The 20,101-nt window shown below is 43.2% G+C and overlaps 1 protein-coding gene across 1 annotated transcript in view; it reads left to right on the top strand.

The window, feature by feature from the left end:
• The window catches only part of LOC124722851 (ecdysone 20-monooxygenase), a 163,365-nt gene that overhangs the window by 119,477 nt on the left and 23,787 nt on the right, over nt 1-20,101 (top strand). The window contains exons 5-6 of the mRNA XM_047247976.1: nt 12,856-13,046; nt 13,763-13,902. Coding sequence (XP_047103932.1) covers nt 12,856-13,046; nt 13,763-13,902 — 331 coding nt within the window. The remainder of the gene's footprint in view (nt 1-12,855; nt 13,047-13,762; nt 13,903-20,101) is intronic.

The following is a 20,101-nucleotide window of genomic DNA, read 5'->3' as shown; positions in this document are numbered from 1 at the left end:
CAGGGTGAACATCAATAAAACCGACCAACTACAGGGACGCACTCCTGACTGGACATGGAGGAAAAACATGGACATGTGTCCGGAAACACATCGTTGCCACGGTAGATGGGGCTGAGGAATAACAGTTCCTCTGACAACGTGCCGCGTGTTGCTTGTGTGTAGCAGGTGATACGGATAGTAGCGATTGACATGCAGGATGCACACAATCGTACTTTGGCTTTCACCATGTTGACTGGCCACTTGCCTGGAGCTTTTACTGGGGTTCGGCTCAATCTCCTGAAGAACCCGTTCCTCCAAATCTGGTGTGTGCACAGTCCGCCGTCTCCCTGCACGTTCGTTTGGAAGGATCCATGATCACACAAACGACCAAAAAGGGCTTGAAATGTGGTGTGATGTTGTTGGTATCTGTGAGGGTACTTGGCTTGGTTAGCTGTGGCGGCTATCTACCATTTCCAACTGCTTGGCCGTACACAAACACCATGTCAGCTTCTTCCTTATATGAATACCGGACCATTCTGGTGCTTACGGTACACTGGACCAATCATAAAGCTTGCAACACACAAGGAACACACGGCACGGGGTCAGAGGAACTGTAATTCGCCAGCGCTATCTACCGTGTCAACGATGCATTTCCGGATCTTTTTTTTTTTTTTTGTTCCATTTCCAGTCAGGAATCCGTCGCTGCAATTTGTCGGTTTTACTATCGTTCATCCTGTATATTTGTAGTATAACCTGAAACACATGACGAACAAACGAGAGTAAGTAAAGAAACGTATTATCAGTAAAAGCATTTATACATGTGATTTTGTAGCCAGAACGGGATTACTTACTTGTAATCGCTTTGCTCAGTTATGGCGATTTTTAATTTGGATGTGAATGTTGCGATTTCTTACGTTCTTTCGGCAGCACCCTTCGTGAACGTCCAAAAGCTCCGTTAGTGAGTGACTGCCTTGGAGACAAATGTCCTTTTCCTAAGCAGTAAAAAGCGAATGAACCCCAAAGACAGCGCCGAACGTAAAGGCCGCGCTGAAGGACTACACTGTCTACTACTATGGATAAACAGGCAACTACTTCTGCTGAGCAGAACTGGACTTCACTACTTAGGCAGGGAGCAATCATAACCTAAGATACTGGACTTCCATTTAGTGGAAACGGGGCTGTAATCCCTCTCCGGTGCTCGAGACTCAGCTTTTTAGTGGTTTTCTTAAATGGATTAAGATGAATTCCTGGATGGTTCCTATGAAAAGGACACGGCCGACTTCCTTCGTCAGCCTTCTCTTATTCGAAATTGAGCTTCATTCCTAATGACCGTGTCATCGACCGGACGTTAAACACTAATCTTCCATTCTTACTTTTTCACCATGACGAAAATCTGCAATAATATGTTGTTTTACGAAATCAGTTTTATGCTGTTTACTTCTTCTTGTAGGAATTACCCCTTTCAACGTGGTTCGGCAAAGGAAATGTCAAACCTAATTTGCAATAAAATAAAAAAAGAGAGAGAGAAAGATTGCAACCTCGAGATACCAACTGCGGAACGAAAGATAAAAATGTCTACATCTTATTTTGAGAAGGAGCAGCCAGAAGGAAAACATGAACATTTTAAACTGCACTGACACCGAGCACATCGTACAGCTCTACCGTTTTCCTGGAGATCAAAGAGCACTGTCCGTAGTGACTGGCAGCACCCTAGAAAATGATCGCGACAGTTAATAATAGTAATTTGATTTTCAAGATTATTTATTTATACATCCAGGAATCATCTCACAGTGATATGGGATTTGTCATCTTAATAAAATGAAAATAAATAGTTACAGAGTAAGTACATAATGGTGTCCAAAATTAAAGCAACAAACGGAAATTGAGTTTGTTTTGCTACAAAACACTATAAACAGGTGATTGTAAAGTAGAAAGCATGTAATGAATACAGAACGTAAACAACTGCAACACGCATAACGGTAGACAAAAATGTTCTTCGTTTTTTTGCAACTTAACGAATTTGCACACGCATTCCGACAACTGATTAATGTGCTCGGTACGGAATGCGACCGCATCTTGCAGCAATACGGGCCTGACAATGACGGTCCACACTGAGTATGGTGTCATCAATCTCATGTTGAGGCAATGACGCCCGTTTTCCTGCACAGCTGCTCGCAAGTCTGGAGGAGGGGTTGGTGGATGTGATGCAGTCCGTCTTCATAGTGCATCCCAGACAAGCTCTATGTGACTCAAATCGGAAGAGCGAGCAGGGCACTTCATGTGTGCAATATCCTATGTTTCCAAGAAAACATCAACCACTCTAAGTGTTCGTGCATTATTGTCCATTAGTACGAAGTCTGGGCCCACAGCACAACCGCACATGAGGTCTCAAGATCTCGTCACGACTCGTGACAGCAGTTAAACCTTGCCGATTCACCCGTACAATTTCATGAAGAGCTGTTCGAGTGGGCAGCGTAATCCCTGCCCACGTCTTTCGGGATCCTTCTCGACATCGATCTCTTTCCACAATGTCTGGGTCCCGAAATCGTGTTCCACATTCCCTTCAGATGCGAATTCGTCGAGACACACTCTCCAGATCAATTCGGGACTGATCTATGAAACGTCCATTGGTGCACTGTTAGATCATCCGTGTGACATGTTGACAACTCCAATCTAGACGTTCCCTTTTGTGAAGACGCGTCAGAGGTGCACATACAGCAAGTTTCCGACAGTAAAGGCCACTTTGCCGAAGCCTTCTATACACCGTTTGCCTCGATACAACACGTCCAGTGGATGGTGCGAGGTCAGACGCCAGTTGCTGTGCAGTACTAAGACGGTGCTGTTGTAGCCTGACAGCCAAACAACGGTCTTCTCTTTCTAATGTCACACATGACTGGCCCTGCTCTGGTCTTAAGGATACAGTTTCGGCCTCTACAAACTGTCACCTCATCCGGGAAACAACAGAACGATTCACTTTAAGCCATCGGACCACATCAGTTTTACGACTGTCCGGCTTCCATTCCTCCTACGCCTCTCCACTGCAGAGAGTGTGGCAGGCGTCTTCTCTGTGCCGTACTGCACCGTCTGTGACTGTGTAAACAGCGATTGTGGATGTGGGACTACCCGACAAATACTATCCCGTTTGATGGGTGCCCTAACGTCATCGCTGGCGTGGTTGTCCGTTGACCGGAATGCCATCTTCCGTGCAGAACACTATGGTATGGACACGTGTTCGAACGTTCGAATGTGTGTGAATTCCTAAGGGACCAAACCGTTGAGGGCATCGGCCCCTAGACTTACACACTACTTAAACTAACGTACGCTAAGAACAACACACACCCATGCCCGAGGGAGAACTCGAACCTCCAGCGGGAGGGGCCGCGCATTCCGTGACATGGCGCCTCAAAACCGCGTGGCCACTCCGCGCGGCTGGGACATGTGTTGACAGTTAATATGATTATATCGTGACTTAGACACAGAACGGGGAAACACTAGTTTGCTGCTTTAATTTTGGATACCTTGCCGAAGGAACCATTCAGCCATTTGACTTAAATTGTTAGGAAAACCACGGCCGGAATAAGAGGTCAGTGTTTTAACACCTTCCTGTGTGGGGACATTCCTGAGATTCTCAACTGTCTTAGCGATTTAATCATAACCGCCTATACGTGGGTCAGTTTTCAAGTTTTTAGCACTACCAAAAGCATTATTATGCATCAGAACGTGCCGAAGAAAGCGAAAGGGAAGGCTAAGTCGTAAGTACCATCACAGACACTGGGGAAGTTCCTGCAAAAGTTACCGAGCGAGGTGGCGCAGTGGTTAGACACTGGACTCGCATTCGGGAGGACGACGGTTCAATCCCGCGTCCGGCCATCCTGATTTAGGTTTTCCGTGATTTCCCTAAATCGCTCCAGGCAAATGCCGGGATGGTTCCTTTGAAAGGGCACGGCCGACTTCCTTCCCCGTCCTTCCCTAATCCGATGAGACCGATGACCTCGCTGTCTGGTCTCCTTCCCCGAAACAACCAACCAACCAACCAACCTGCAAAAGTTACAAACAGTAGTAGTGGACAAGGAAAGAGAAAGTTAAGGATAAAGCAGTAATTAAAAGGCTGAAGTAGCGTTTCATTTAAGCAGCAGTATGTATAGTAAAAATCATAATCTATTAACGTTTTATACACCACGCAGCTTTGGTCACCCGAAATGTTCTTAACACAGCAAGATGTCTGACTGTAAAAAAGAAAATAATGGTGAGGTAACAGAAATAATATATAGAAGAGTGGACAACTTCATTCCACCGATTATTTCAAAGTATGAATCACAATAGACCCACACGAAGACAACGCGACTAAGTAAAAAAACTGAAAGTGTACAACTTTCAGACAAGATAAACAAAGATTCATCTGAGGAATTCTAAAGTATCGTAGAAGGTATTCCAGAGTATGAACAAGCTACAAAGCACCAAATATTTCGAAGGAAAAAACAGTAAGAAAAATAGTGCCAATAGGGAAGAAACATCGAGGAAGAATTAAAAAACTCGGGAAAAGGATGGAAATGAGTAAGAGATGGTTTAAAACGCGTAGCGACATCGGCTGACGAAGAGGAGGGAGGCAGGGCAAGAGGCAGTGAAATGACGTCATGAGCCGGAGCGCGGCCGTGACACTGAAGGTGACTCAAGCTGTTCCGGGAAGCGCTGCCGCCGGGGCGCTTTGGCGGTCACGGGGCTGACGCTTGCGTAACCAGCTGCTGCGTGCTGCGCAAGGTCGTTCGTTGCTCTGTTTCGTCTAATCGACCACCGTACACTTCACACGGCTTGCCCTCCCTGTAGCAGTCGTGTCGAGATGTTAGGTGGGGCACGCCGCGTTTTAGCGTAGCATAACATTTTAACGTAAATCAGCTTCACTTTCGAAATACGCAATGTTTCCCAGAAGTCGAATGTAATGTTACTCACATGTTAGAATACTTATGGCGGTACTCTGTAGCGTTATAAACACAGCCGTAAAAGAGTAGGACGTTGTCAGCTGTTTCGACGGCAGAACGAGTCGTAGAAGAGTAAGATGGCGTCACCTGTTTGGTATTCAAACCCTCAGGTGGTAACAGTGAGCCATTAAAGAGCAATACTGCGTCAGTTATACCGAGGTAAAACAACACACGGTTATAATGCGTCATATAAGAGCAAGAAGGCGTCAGTTAATGGAGTCAAAAATAGGTGTGGAGGTAACGAGGCAGGTAAGAAGAAGACGACGTCAGCTTTTACAGGTATAAATACAGAATGTAGCAGTGAGGCACAGAACAGTTTTGGTGGCTGTGCAAATGCAAGTTTATCCTAAATTACGGTATTATGCGAAAAGTGTCATTGATAACGAAATACATGCTTGCTTAGGATGTCGAAACAGAATTTAGCAACTACGTTAGTTTCTGCAGACTGTACCTCTTAATTCTCACAAGAATTTCGTGTGGACTAAATATGAATATCGCGTCGTGTAGGTCACAAAATGTCGTTCTAACGACACTTCAAGCAATTTCGACCAGATATTAGGTATGATTTCTGCATTTAAATAGGCACTGGAAAGTGACTAGTATCAGACCGTGTACAATTATGAAATTCCAATTAGATGTCTTCAAAAAAACACTAAGGAATTTTCGCTCTTAAATAAATACAGCAGTTTTCTTGAAAATGTCTCTAGAAAATTTATAATTTACATGCAGGCACGTGATAAATACTAGAGTGAACTTCGCACCAATATTTTGCTGCGTGTTGTTCCGTTTGAGCCTTCTCAGCATCAGAGGTTATTCAAACCCCAGCTTATCAATTCGAATTGTTGCAATGGCAGAAATGTTGATTACCAACATTTGATGTCAACACGGGGGAAGGTAGGAAGTAATGGCACACACATACAGTTCCGCGGGATTTCAGTGTTGTCATAGATCTCCAGGCAGTAGCACTCGGTGGTTATACGTCCGTCGTGTAGAAGTGTCACGCCTGTCGACCCTTTTCATGTTATTCACCACAGTCATCCATACGACGCAGATAAACATCTGAGGCACTAATGTGAGGCAAGGCGTGGGTACCCTACAAAATATTTCACTAATTCCCACGAACACCGTCTCACCGCTGTTTGCCAAAAAGACGTCACATATGCAACACGCAGATGAATACACGATGTGAACAGAACGAAATCCTCCGATGACGATCTCGTAGCCATCGAAACGCGTAGTGGACTTTAAATAGTAGTGACTGAAGCGGGAAACCGACATAGTTTCTTCATCAGCTATCGTTCTTGTTTTTAAGGTTTAGAGAACTGAATGAGTGATGTTATCAAAGCCCACAATAAACCGAAGCCTGGCGATCAGATGAAGTTTGCTCGATTCCGAGTCTGTTCCTCACGTTCACTTTCCCACATTCACAGATGTTGTGTTTTAATGCCGGAACTTGATTTTTCGTGTTTGAGGTTCACATTGTTTTGAGTTACGTTGGTGATTTCAAACTTTTTCGTCGCCCTTTTGGTATTAGGGAATATTTTAGACTCCGAATAACTCGGCCCGTCGTCTCTTAGCCACTCCCAAATAACTTAACAGTCGGTAACCTCCTGTTTTTGACCTATAAAATGATTTGCGGCAAAAACTCCCATATTTTGTAATAACCGTCCCAAATCTGTGTACAGCACATTTTGTTGTAATGTCCGCAGGAACTGGGCGAAGGATGGCCTGAAAATAAGCCGAGAAAATCGCTTTACAGTATTCGTTCAGCTACTAGTTTCAAAAAGTATTTTGTCTTCCATCGAGTCTGTTATAGGTCTCGGGTTGTCCAAAGGTCCGGAGAAACAATTCATTAATGATAACGTGTGTTGCATTAACACGAGTAAAATCAGGTTTCAGACTTCGAACCTACAATATTATCCCGACTTATCTTGTGTCAGCCAAGGTTTAGAGTCTTCTTTTGTTTTGCTCCGATATGGACTGTTTACGAGCATTGTAGCTTCGTATTTTAATCCTAGAGTGTTTCTCGTTTACATTCGTAAAGATCTTACGTCATTTGGGAGCTAGAGTGTTAATAAGAATTACGTTTTCAAGTGTTCAGCATTGGCAAATGTGCATTTCACCGATTCTGGCAAACATTTAACGATGAGATTAATTCTACTAGAGTCATGCAGTAATTGTTTCATTTCGACACACATTATCCTAATAAAATAAATTGCTGTTGCAAATCTTTTATTTTATTGTTTCGATGTCACACAAGAGATACAGATATGTGCATCCACTTGAGGGGCAACATCATTCGATTTCATCACCTAGACATAAAAATTGATAAACGTTTACTGTCTGCTCTTTCTTATGTGTAATTTTCGTACAATTTCCGACGTGAAAATGTATTTTAAGACACATATTAAAGTTTTATTCAAGAGAAAGAAGAAGGGTATTTTATTTTCTTGTAGATGAAGAGAATAGACTTCTTTCTTGATGTGATGCTTACAATATTTTATGAAGAATGATAGAAACTACGTTGGTCTTCCAAGGAGAGAGGCGCTACCACTACGTGCACTTAAAAATGATTCAAATGGCTCTGTGCACTATGGGACTTAACATCTGAGGTCATCACTTCCCTAAAACTGAGAACTACTTAAACCTAACCAACCTAAGGACATCACGCACATCCATGCCCGAAGCAGGATTCGAACCTGTGACCGTAGCAGTCGCGCGGTTCCGCACTGAAGCGCCTAGAACCACTCGGCCACCACGGCCGGCTACGTGCACTTAGATGATATTCATTTCTACTGCACATTAGGATAAGTGTTAATAACTTTCAAACTATCAGTCTGTTAGTCTGAATCTTGAACACTGATAGTGGCCAGGAAGCGGTCTAATGGTGGGTATTAGACAAATTTTCTTATAATAAAAGCTAATTTGGGAAAAACGTCTTAACAGTTATCATACATATAACGCAAAAGTATGTATATTCTTTTAGTGAGCCAGTCTTCAGTTTCACGCTGCGGAGCTCTAAACGTATTGGCAGAGGGTGTGTCGCTAGTATCACCCCACACAAATAGTGTAGTGGCTTCGCGAAACAAACTTGCCATTTCTGCTAGAAGCGTTTAAAAACCGCGAGCGTGAGATGTCGTAGAACAATTAGAACCAGGATAAACCCAAGAAAATTATTATACGCACGCTAGTTGAGAATTGTGAATAGCTTTCCGTGTCACGTAAAACTGATTGAAAAGTTCATTAGGTACTTTTTCGCTTCATGCGCATCTTTTCCCTTACACAGGCAGTAATTTTACCCTATTTGTATAATTTCTACAGTTTCAAATGCGTTTGAAGACTAGAATGGTGAATCGAAATGACATCTTGGAAATGAAAAATGAATATGATGAGAGCTACGCGGAACCATTTGCCAAATAGATTCCTTTTTAAATGATTCTTTACGCCGCAGACGTAGCCAAATAATATTTTCATACTACGGTCGTCATACCAGCACATATATTTTGGTTGTGTCGTGACGTGGTCATCATTCTCGATATAATCAGCCACGGTTGGAAGTAAGTGTTTCCTTTCAAACTGGACAGCCATGGTAAAGTTCCGGCAAACGTTTCTCACATAAAAATAACAATAGCAGAAAAAATAATTATGGAAAAACGACAATTATCTCGATTGAGAGTGTATTGCACAAAATATGCCGCCGCTATTTCGCGGCTAAGACGAATCATTGTAATTTAATTCCCTTGATCTGCTTACAGTTCAAGATCTGTATTTACTAATTGGTATAAAAATGGTTGATAGTTCTATAGCGCAGCCTCGGTAACAAGGAAGTGCAGGCGTGATAGCTTGTGCAAGCTGCTTTCAACTAGGCCGCAGGCGGCGTGCACACCTCCCGACAGCACTTTCTCCTCGGTGATGGCTACCGAATGGCACTAACGTCAGCTGTGTTGAGTTACGACTGAGAGATTACGACCATGCTTCCCCTCAAAAGATTATAAATATGACACCCAGCTTGAGACGCGCTAGTGATATCCTTTGCAATTGTTAAAAAAGATCCTGTTTCAACTTCCGTTCCCTTCGTAACGATATGCCATTTACTTTGGTTCTATGAGCCAGCCTGAAGGGATACAGCAACGATTCTTGACACCATTATTGACTGTCGTATCTAGGAGAAGAGAAAACTTTGCTTCACCAACGAAAGCGAGAAATTTTGTATATTTATGCACATAAGAATTCTGATATCCTCGCATAGAGTTAAATTTGTTTTTCTTTTCTTTTAAGCCCTCCTTCTGCAAAAAATAGTGTTTCCCTTTTTCTCACTGTCTACCCACTCACGTTTCGACTCGTATGTGTGGTATACTGTGGTTCAGCGTCAGGCTGCATAACTTAAAATATGCATTTTACAGGGTAGCCTGCTGTTACGCTTTCTGCGACCTGACAGTATGTCACTATTTTTGGCATATTGTGCATCCTTGGCATGTTTCTGGGGATGATATTATGCACACTGTTTTCATACATTTTGTCACTTAATTGTTACTTGGTATCACAAGTTTTTATTAGAAAAACGAATTTTTCCTAAATTACGAGTCCACCTGTAAACCTCAAGTTTCATATTGCCCAGCTTCAGAAATAAAAACGAGATCCACATACGATGATACATACATATGGAAACATATGTAGTCAAACAATAAGAGCCGGCCGGAATGGCCGAGCGGTTCTAGGCGCTTCAGTCTGGAACCGCGCGACCGCTACGGTCGCAGGTTCGAATCCTGCCTCGGGCGTGGATGTGTGTGATGTCCTTAGGTTAGTTAGGTTTAGTTAGTTCTAAGTTCTAGGGGACTGATGACCTTAGAAGTTAAGTCCCATAATGCTCAGAGCCATTTGAACCATTTGAACCAAACAATAATAAAAAGGAAAACAGTGTGTCTGGCATAAAGCAGAGAATAAACGAAAAGTATCTCTATATCTACGTGAATACTATGTAATTCAAAGTTAAGTGCCAGGCAGAGGGTTCATCGAACCACTTTCCCACTATTTATCTATCTTTCCACACTCTAACAGAGCGCGGGAAAAGTGAATACTTACTTCTTTCCGTGCGAGCTCTGATTTCTGTTTCTTCATTACAATTATCATTTTTCCCTTCTAGGTGAGCGTCAGAAAATTATTTTCGCGTTCGGGAGAACATAGGAGATTGAAATTTCGTGAAAAGATCTCGCTACAACGAAAGACGCCTTTGGTTTAATGAGTGCCAACCCAACTCGCTTATGTCCACCCTATTTCGTGATAATACAGAACTAGCTGCCCTTCTTTGAACTTTTTCCATGTCTTCGATCAATCCGATCTGGTAAGGATTTCCTAATGCACAGCAGTACTCTGGCAGAGTACACCTGTTGCACCTTCTAAGTGTTGTGCCAATAAAAAGCAGTCTTTGGTTTACTTTCCACACAACATTATCAATGTGATCGTTCTAATTGAATTCTCCAACAGGAAAAAATAATAGCATCAAGAACTTGGTAACTACAGGAAGATTATCATCGAGCTATAGCTGGTGAATCGCAGCCGTACGCTGAATAAGTGACCGCCAGAGTGGTGCTTTTTGACGAATGACAGGCTTTCTGCCCATCTCTGTCGCATAACCACATAATACAAAAGTTAAAAGATATTATAATTTACGCTAGCCACAGGTAGATGATGTGCGCAGAACACTTTCCCTTAAATTAATGTGATATTATGACGTCATGAAGAGCATCCAACCATAACAATAAATGATCCATGATGATCAGAGGTCCATTAGACGCGGGACCTGCGAAGCGAGTTAACACCAGTGACAAACGAAAGCTATTACAGACCATCACTACGGATTCGAATACAATCGTTTTCCAGAAGTCACCTTCCCTGTCCGAATCTGCAGACGTGGACCCCCCCCCCCCCCAAAAAAAAATTGTCGTTCACAACGGAGCCCTCACAACTGCCATTGCCCTACGGTTATGTCTGTGCAGGTATGAGTGAAGGTATTTTGTACACACTCTACCACAAGTACCCTTCGTCACACGCCGTAGTGTGGCTTGCGGAATACACACTGAGGGGAAAATAATCGGAACACCAAAAAATAATTAATGTAGAGTAATTAAATTTTGGTAATACATTTGTCTAGGTAACAAATATACATGATTAACATTGCAAGATCACAGGTTAATGTAAGCTCGAGATAAGCCATTGCAAATGTGAAATGCCGCTACATTAATACCCGGTGTAATTTCCAGACTGTTTGATGAAAACATGGAGACTTGCATGCATTGTGTTGTACAGGTGCCGGATGCCAGTTTGTGGGATGGAGTTCCATGCCTGTTGCACTTGGTCGGTCAATGTAGGGACGGTTATTGTTGTTTGTGGATGACGCTGGAATTGTCGTCCGATGACATCCCATATGTGGTCGATTGGAGACATATGTGGTGGTCGAGAGGCCAAGGCAACATGTCCACACTCAGTAGAGCATGTTGGACTACAATAGCGGTATTTGAGAAAGCGTTATCCTGTTGGAAAACACCCCTTGGATTTCTGTTCGTGTCTGTCAGCACAACAGATCAAATCACCAGATTGACGTACAGATTTGCAGTTAGGGTGCGTGGGATAACCACAAGTGTGCTCCTGCTGTCATACGAAGTCGCATACTATACTGTATGTCCAGTGCGTCTAGCACGCAGATTGGTTGGTTGCAGGCCCTCAAAAGAATGGCTCTGAGCACTATGGGACTTAACATCTGAAGTCATCAGTCCCCTAGAACTTAAAACTACTTAAACCTAACTAACACAAGGACATCACACACATCCATGCCCGAGGCAGGATTCGAACCTGCGACCGTAGCGGTCGCGCTGTTCCAGACTAAAGCGCCTAGAACCGCTCGGCCACACCGGCCGGCGCAGGCCTTCAATTAGCCTCCTTCTAACCAACATACCGCCATCACTGGCATCGAGGCAGAACCAGCTTTCATCAGAAAACACAAAAAATTTCCACCTTGCCTTCCAATGACCTCTCGTTTGACGCTACTGAAGTCGCAAATGGCGGTGATTTAGGGTCAGTGGAATGCACGCTACAGGACGTCTGGCTCGGAGCTGTCCTTGAAGTAACCGATTTGTAACAGTTCGCTGTGTCACTGTGGTGCCAACTGCTGCTCAGATTGCTGCTGGAGACGGGGTACTATGCGCCAGAGCCGTACGCCGAACACGATGGTCCTCCCTCTCGGTAGCGCCACGTGGCCGCCCGAATCCCAGTCTTCTTGCAACCGTACATTCTCACGTCCACTGCTGCCAGCAAACATATACAGTAGCTACATTTCTGCCAAGTCTTTTTGCAGTGTCGTAGAAGAAACATCCAGGTTCTCGTAGACTATTACACGATCTCGTTCAAACTCAGTGACGTGTTGATAATGGCGTCTTTGTCGCCTTAAAGCCATTCCTGACTAACATCAACTCACCACGTCCATCTCAAAGGTAACTGGCTCTCACGACCGTTACAGCGTACGTTTAAAACAATAGTGATTTGCGTGCTCATAGTGGCGCTACTAGCGCCACTCTTACGCGACTGGAGATGTAGAAACACGCCTATCAATTTTCGTTTATGTCGCACAACTCCTTCTTGGAGTTGCGATTTTTTTTCCGTCAGTGTAGATGCAGATGTAGGCGTAGTGTCTATGTTTCCGGTTACGCAAGAAAGACTGATGCTGCACCAGCATCTAAGCCTATTTCCTACAGTAACTTGACAGTACACTCTTATACACATTGGCCAATTTTAGATCCCTTCGGACGACTCTTTCTGAGTGCTGCAGTTTTCATAAACGTCGGTGTACATCTTCGATAACGTTCTTTATGTGCCTCGTCGTCTTATTTCTGGTCTCGTCTCGCAGGCAGGGTGAAAAGTGGCAGCACTTGCGGCGCGTGTTGACGCCGGGCATCACGAGTGGGAGAGTGATCGGACGCTTCTTGCCGGAGCTGGACGCCGTCACCGACGAGTTCCTCTCGCTGCTGAGGGACCGGCGGGACCCCCACGGCACCGTCGCCGCCTTCGACGAGCTCGCCATGCGTATGGGCCTCGAGAGTGAGTACGCTTTCGCACTATCCAGTCGCTCTCTTATGCACTGCGAGATTTATTCCTTAGATGTGTCTGTGCTCGTGTTCTGTTTCGTCCGTGTATCGAGACGCACATTACAAATATTTACGACCAACAGTCTTCTTCCATTCTCATCGTATGTCTGTACCACTGTAATTGCATTTCTTCTAATCTCATGCGCAGTAATTTCTTCCACGTTCCATAGAAGCACAGTTTGCAGGTGTTCCAATTCCGTTTGGAGGTTATCAGCATCTCAGAACACCTCCATACTGCGTTCCTGGGAAATGGATATTCATCTCGGCAGATACGGAGAGCGCTACGTACATATAAAAGGCGCAACAAGGAAGTGGATGAGGCTTTCAAGACGAGTGCTTACCTGCCATTTATTGGATATGTTTCCTTGAAAATACCAACAGTACTTCGAAAACATAAACTTAAAGTTATGTTTTGTCTTCTAGCAAAAATCTCAGCACGTTGAAGTGTAACCTATCTATGTAATCTAGGGAAAAAGGGTGCCATTCGCTATTGGTAAGGCGTGTCTTAATAAGAGCTTATTATTCACGTATGGTCTCGAGTGTACGGGAATTTAATATCATACGGTACAAGTTTTCTTCTTCTAATGGGAAGTTGCTCTTCTGTTAGTTATTAAAACAGAATTGCGTGAACTCAAATACAGGGCAGTGAAATGAGTCTGATATTCACAGGTGCGTGCACGCTGGTGCTGGGAAAACGCATGGGTTTCTTGGAGGCCACGGTGGACGGAGTAGCAAAGCAACTTGCAGATGCAGTCAATGGACATTTCCGTGCCTCGAGGGATACGTTCTTTGGCCTGCCATTCTGGAAGGTAAACACAAATTGTTTTTTCGCTTATTAACAGGTGCCCAGCTGTCACACAAATCCTCATACATGTTTCCAAGTAGCACTGACTTTAATGAGCTTGTAATCTTGTTAAATAGTTTTCTGAGATACAAAACGTATGGGTCACATTTAGGGTGACACATTGACAGTAAGTACACTGAAACCACTCTCAGGATCATCATTGGATTCCAGCCATGGAACGTGCGGAGATTATTCCTTGTAGATAGTACTTCAAAGAAAAATTATCCACTCAAATAGTATTAGTTCCCCAGTTTCTGCCGTGGCAGAGAAAGAAATATACTGTTCACTGTTACACGTAACTTGTCCATACACTAGACCCAAAGTTAAGATGTTGTGGTCTTCAGTGCAGAGATTGCTTTGGTGCAGCTCTCCATGCTACTCTATCTTGTGCAGACTTCTTCATCTCCCAGTACCTACTGCAACCTACATCCTCCTGAATCTGTTTAGTGTATTCATCTCTTGGTCTCCCTCAACGATTTTTACCCTCCACGCTGCCCTCCATTACTAAATTGGTGCTCCCTTGATGCCTCAGAGTATGTCCTACCAACCGATCCCTTCTTCTAGTCAAGTTGTGCCACAAATTTCTCTTCTCTCCAATTCTATTCAATACCTCCTCATTAGTTACGTGATCTACCCATCTAATCTTCAGCGTTCTTCTGTAGCACCACGTTTCGAAAGCTTCAATTCTCTTCTTGTCCAAACTATTAATCGTCCACGTTTCACTTCCATACATGGCTACACTCCATACAAATAGTTTCAGAAACGACTTCCTGACACTTAAATCTATACTCTATGTTAACAAATTTCTCTTCTTCAGAAACACTTTCCTTGCCATTGTCAGTCTACATTTTATATCCTCTCTACTTCGACCATCATCAGTAATTGTGCTCCCCAAATAGCAAAATTCATTTACTACTTTAAGCGTCTCATTGCCTAATCTAATTCCCGCAGCATCACCCAACTTAATTCGATTACATTCCATTATCCTCGTTTTGCTTTTGTTGATGTTCATCTTATATCCTCCTTTCAAGACACTGTACATTCCGTTCAGCTGCTCTTCCTGGTCCTTTGCTGTCTCTGACAGAATTACAATGTCATTAGCGAACCTCAAAGTTTTTATTTCTTCTCCATGGATTTTAACTCCTATTCCGAATTTTTCTTTTGTTTCCTTTATTGCTTGCTCAACATACAGATCGAATAACATTGGGGATAGGCTACAACCCTGTCTCACTCCTTTCCCAACCACTGCTTCCCTTTCATGCCCCTCAACTCTTATAACTGCCATCTGGTTTCTGTACAAATTGTAAATAACCTTTCGCTCCCTGTATTTTACCCCTGCCACCTTCAGAATTCGAAAGAGAGTATTCCAGTCAGCATTGTCACAAGCATTCTCTAAGTCTACAAATGCTAGAAACGTAGGTTTGCCTTTCCATAATCTATTTTCTAAGATAAGTCGTAGGGTCAGTATTGCCTGACGTGTTCCAACATTTCTACGGAATCCAAACTGATCTTCCCCGAGGTCGGCTTCTACCAGTTTTTCCATTCGTCTGTAAAGAATTCGTGTTACTATTTTGCAGCCGTGGCTTATTGAACTGATAGTTCGGTAATTTTCACATCTGTCAACACCTGCTTTCTTTGGGATTTTAATTATATATTCTTCTTGAAGTCTGAGGGTATTTCGCCAGTCTCATACATCTTTCTCATTAGATGGTAAAGTTTCGTTAGGCCTGGCTCTCCCAAGGCTGTCAGTAGTTTTAATGGAATGATGTCTACTCCCGGAGCCTTGTTTCGACTTAGGTCTTTCAGTGCTCTGTCAAACTCATCACGCAGTATCATATCTCCTATTTCATCTTCATCTACATTCTCTTCCATTTAAATGATATTGTCCTCAAGAACATCGCCCTTGTATAGACACTCTACATACTGCTTCCACCTTTCTGCTTTCCCTTCTTTGCTTAAAACTGGGTTTCCATCTGAGCTCTTGATATTCATGCAAGTGGTTCTCTTTTCTTCAAAGGTCTCTTTAATTTTCCTGCAGGCAGTATCTATCTTACCCCTAATGATATGCGCCTCTACATCCTTACATTTGTCCTCTAGCAATCCCTGCTTAGCCATTTTGCACTTCCTGTCGATCTCATTTTTGAGACGTTTGTATTCCTTTTTGCCTGCTTCATTTACTACGTTTTTGTATTTTCTCCTTTCATCAATTAAATTCAATATCTCTTCTGTTACCCAAGGGTTTCTACTAGCCCTCGTCTTTTTACCTATTTGATCTTCTGCTGCCTTCACTATTTCATCTCTCAAAGCTACCCATTCTTCTTCTACTGTATTTCTTTCCCGCATTCTTGTCAATCGTTCCCTAATGCTCTTCCTGAAACTCTCTGCAACCTCTGGTTCTTTCAGTTTTCATGTCCCATCTCCTCAAATTCCCACTTTTTTGCAGTTTCTTCAGTTTTAATCTACAGTTCATAACCAATAGATTGTGGTCAGAGTCCACATCTGCCCCTGGAAATGTCTTACAATTTAAAACGTGGTTCCTGGATCTCTGTCTTACCATTATATAATCTATCTGATACCTTCCAGTATCTCCAGGCTTCTTTCATGTTTACAACCTTCTTTCATGGTTCTTGAACCAAGTGTTGGCTATGATTAAGTTATGCTCTGTGCAAAATTCCACCAGGCGGCTTCCTCTTTCATTCCTTATTCCCATTCCATATTCACCTATTACGTTTCCTTCTCTTCCTTTTCCTACTATCGAATTCTAGTCACCCATGACTATTAAATTTTCGTCTTCCTTCACTAACTGAATAATTTCTTTTATCTCATCATACAGTTCATCGATCTCTTCGTCATCTGCCGAGCTAGTTGGCATACAAACTTGTACTACTGTTGTAGGCGTGGGCTTCGTATCTGTCTTGGCCACAATAATGCGCTTACTATGCTGTTTGTAGTAGCTTACCCGCATTCCTGTTTTCCTATTCGTTATTAAACCTACTCCTGCATTACCCCTATTTGATTTTGTATTTATAACCCTGTATTCACCTGACAAGAAGTCTTGTTCCTCCTGCCACCGAACTTCAGTAATTCCCACTATATCTAACTTTAACCTATCCATTTCCCTTTTTAAATTTTTTAACCTACCTGCCTGATTAAGGGATCTGACATTCCACGCTCCGATCCGTAGAACGCCAGTTTTCTTTCTCATTGCCTGTTAAATGTCATGTAAAATATATACGACCAGTGATGAGAAAAATACAGGTTAAAAGTTAAGATAAGCTGAAATAAAAACACAACTTTGTAACACAAAAATAGGGGGAAACTTGAAAGTATGTGAAGAAATTCATGTTTCCTCGTTGGGGAGCACAGTCACGTTTTAGTCAGTTCTTGATGTAGCAATTTCCACAGCTCAGTAGCAGCAATGGCAGCGAAAAATACTATGGCCAGGAAGAATATTATTGCCTCCTTTTATTGTGTGAATGGGTCGCTGCCCCAGCGTCCATTGGACAGCACGTGATGTTGGACGATGAGTGCTGAACGATAAATATAACACATCCTAAGAATGTGTAAAAGCTAGCGATTTAAATAACTTTCGCAAAGAATACATTGTGGTATCATGACAGAAACAGATATGATAGAAACTGCGAGTTTCGACAAATGTTCGCGTACTGTAGCCAAATTCTTCGCCACTTATTGGCTGTCATAAGGTACTCTTTTAAGGTAGCCAAGTGCCTTCTCAGTTAATGACTCTTGGCAATGCTTCCTCACTAAGAAACTCTCTTACAGATACAAAAAAACATGGATGATGGTGAAACCGCTAATAGATAACTGAGAGTTCGACGTCCAAGTCTCACAAGGGGAGGCGACGACGTTGGGATCACGGATTTACTTCAGACTTTGTACACCTTTAGTAGGCTATTAAAACAACATAATGTGCAAGTAGAAGGTGCACTGCTCTGGCGGCCGTGCGGGATTAGCCGAGCGGTTTAGGGCGCTGCAGTCACGGACTGTGCGGCTGGTCCCGGAGGAGGTTCGAGTCCTCCCTCGGGCATGGGTGTGTGTGTTTGTCCTTAGGATAATTTAGGCTAAGTAGTGTGTAAGCTTAGAGACTGATGCCCTAGCAGGTAAGTCCCATACGATTTCACATACACACATACACTACTCTGGCAATTCCGAGAAAATCGCAAGAGAAGTTTTACACGTCTATTACGTAACTGATATATCAGTGCGTAGGTACCGGACGTTAGAGTTCCTGGTGGGCAAGGGTCTAGCGTTCGAGTTTCGTAAGACGAAAGTGTTTGAGGCGACGATTCGACTCCCGCTCAAACCCTCATTTTTGTAGTACAAGTGTAAATTCTGTGACATTAAAAAAATTTGCACCTACACTATTCGCTCTTGTAACATAAGCAACGTCTTACCGCTACGCAGGTTAACTGCCAAATGGGGCCTGCCTCTGTGTCTGCAGCTCGAAGCGTGGAGGTTCAAAGTAGTTCCGGGTACTATACTAGAGTGCATGTATAAGGGATTTCGCAAATCACGACAGGCATACATTTTCAGAAAAACTCTATGCGTTTCTTCATTTACTTGTCGATAGCTACAAATGTGTTTGTTGTAATAATTAAATTTAATTAAAAACAGTAAGTAGTCAAATAACACGAAATTCACAAAAACTTCACGCAAATACACTTGGTTTTTTAATTACATTACCTATTAAATGTCACATAAAATATGTAATATGACCAGTGATGAAAAAAATACAGATTACAAATTAAGAATGAGCGGAAGTGGAACTGTCGCTTGATACACGTTCGTCTTACGAAGCTCGTCCGCTGGTCCTTTGACCATCATGAACTCAAACATCCAGTACCTACGAACAGATACATCAGTTACGTAACAGACGCGTAAAACTTCTCTTGCGATTTTATCGGAATTGCCAGAGTAGTGCAACTTATTACTTGCTCATAAGGTTGTTTCAGTGACCTACTAAAGGTGTACAAAGTTTGAAGCAAATCTTTGATTCCAGCTTCGTGGGCTCGTCTTGTCAGCCAAGAAATTGGAGTCATAGACTTCTCCGCTCTGTACAGCAGAAAAGGCGACAGTCAAGGACGCATCTGAGACGGTGTAGTGTAATTTTGAAGAAGGCACAAGTAACGTGAAGCGCTTTGCGCCAAATGAGCCTTCGCACGAAACGACCTCTTCATTGACCCAATTATGCATTGAGTTACCATTAAATGAGTACAGGGACGTCTTTATTGGACCGCAGAAAAATAGGAATGAGTCTGCTGGTCAAATGACTCGCGCCCTTCATTCGTTTCAAGATACGCCCTCTCGCAAGGGAACGCTTGTACTGTGCTAGTGCAGCGGAATATACAGAGGGCATTGATGTCGGTATCGTAACGTCAACGACGTTCACAAGAGGCTTACAGAACACACGCTGGAAGCTGCGTACTCAGCAAAACTACCCTCCACTGCTGATTAGCTCTCACATCTGCAGATTCATTAGTGGTTGACAGTGTGCGTCCTCTGGTAGTACACGCGTAGTGGAAGTCCGACCACAAATAACAGGTTAGGCACCGGGTGCGTTGTGTGTAACACCCTAACATACGTGGCAGCTCCATGGAGAAGCTGTGATTGACTGCAAGAAAGATCCTGGCTTCCTGTGTATGCTGCGTGACAAATACTGAGCAGATATTCCACTGGAGACGAACCCAAACCCAGATCAAAGAAACTTACAACTGCAACGGGATCATCAAAATAGATAGTGCCTTGGCGGTGGGGCACAAATCTTATTTTCCAATGCAGCTAGCTTCTCTTGGGATTACAGTGGAGGTAGGGTAGTCGTGAGATACCATTACCCACACAGGCGAAAATCCACGGTTCAGTACAGAGGTGGGACAACAGTTAACACACTGAACTGGCGTTCTGGATGTTCACAGTTCAGTTCCCAGCTGCAGTTTCCAACTGCAGTGTGATCTTCAGAACAGACTGTGCTTTGCCGATGGGATACGTCCGGCTGCAGAGTAATGTTTCGCACTCTAACTTTGTTATTAGTGTCTGAAAGACTGTTGTAGTCTCACGACACATACGGACTGGGAACTGTCATTTAACAAATGTGTCGTCTCCGCAATGGAGACGATTATTTCGTTGTTTTTCGGTGACTGTTTGCA

The sequence above is a fragment of the Schistocerca piceifrons genome, chromosome X (genome assembly GCF_021461385.2).
Source record: "Schistocerca piceifrons isolate TAMUIC-IGC-003096 chromosome X, iqSchPice1.1, whole genome shotgun sequence".
Lineage (NCBI taxonomy): Eukaryota > Metazoa > Arthropoda > Insecta > Orthoptera > Acrididae > Schistocerca > Schistocerca piceifrons.
This window is presented reverse-complemented; position numbering and strand designations above follow the sequence as displayed.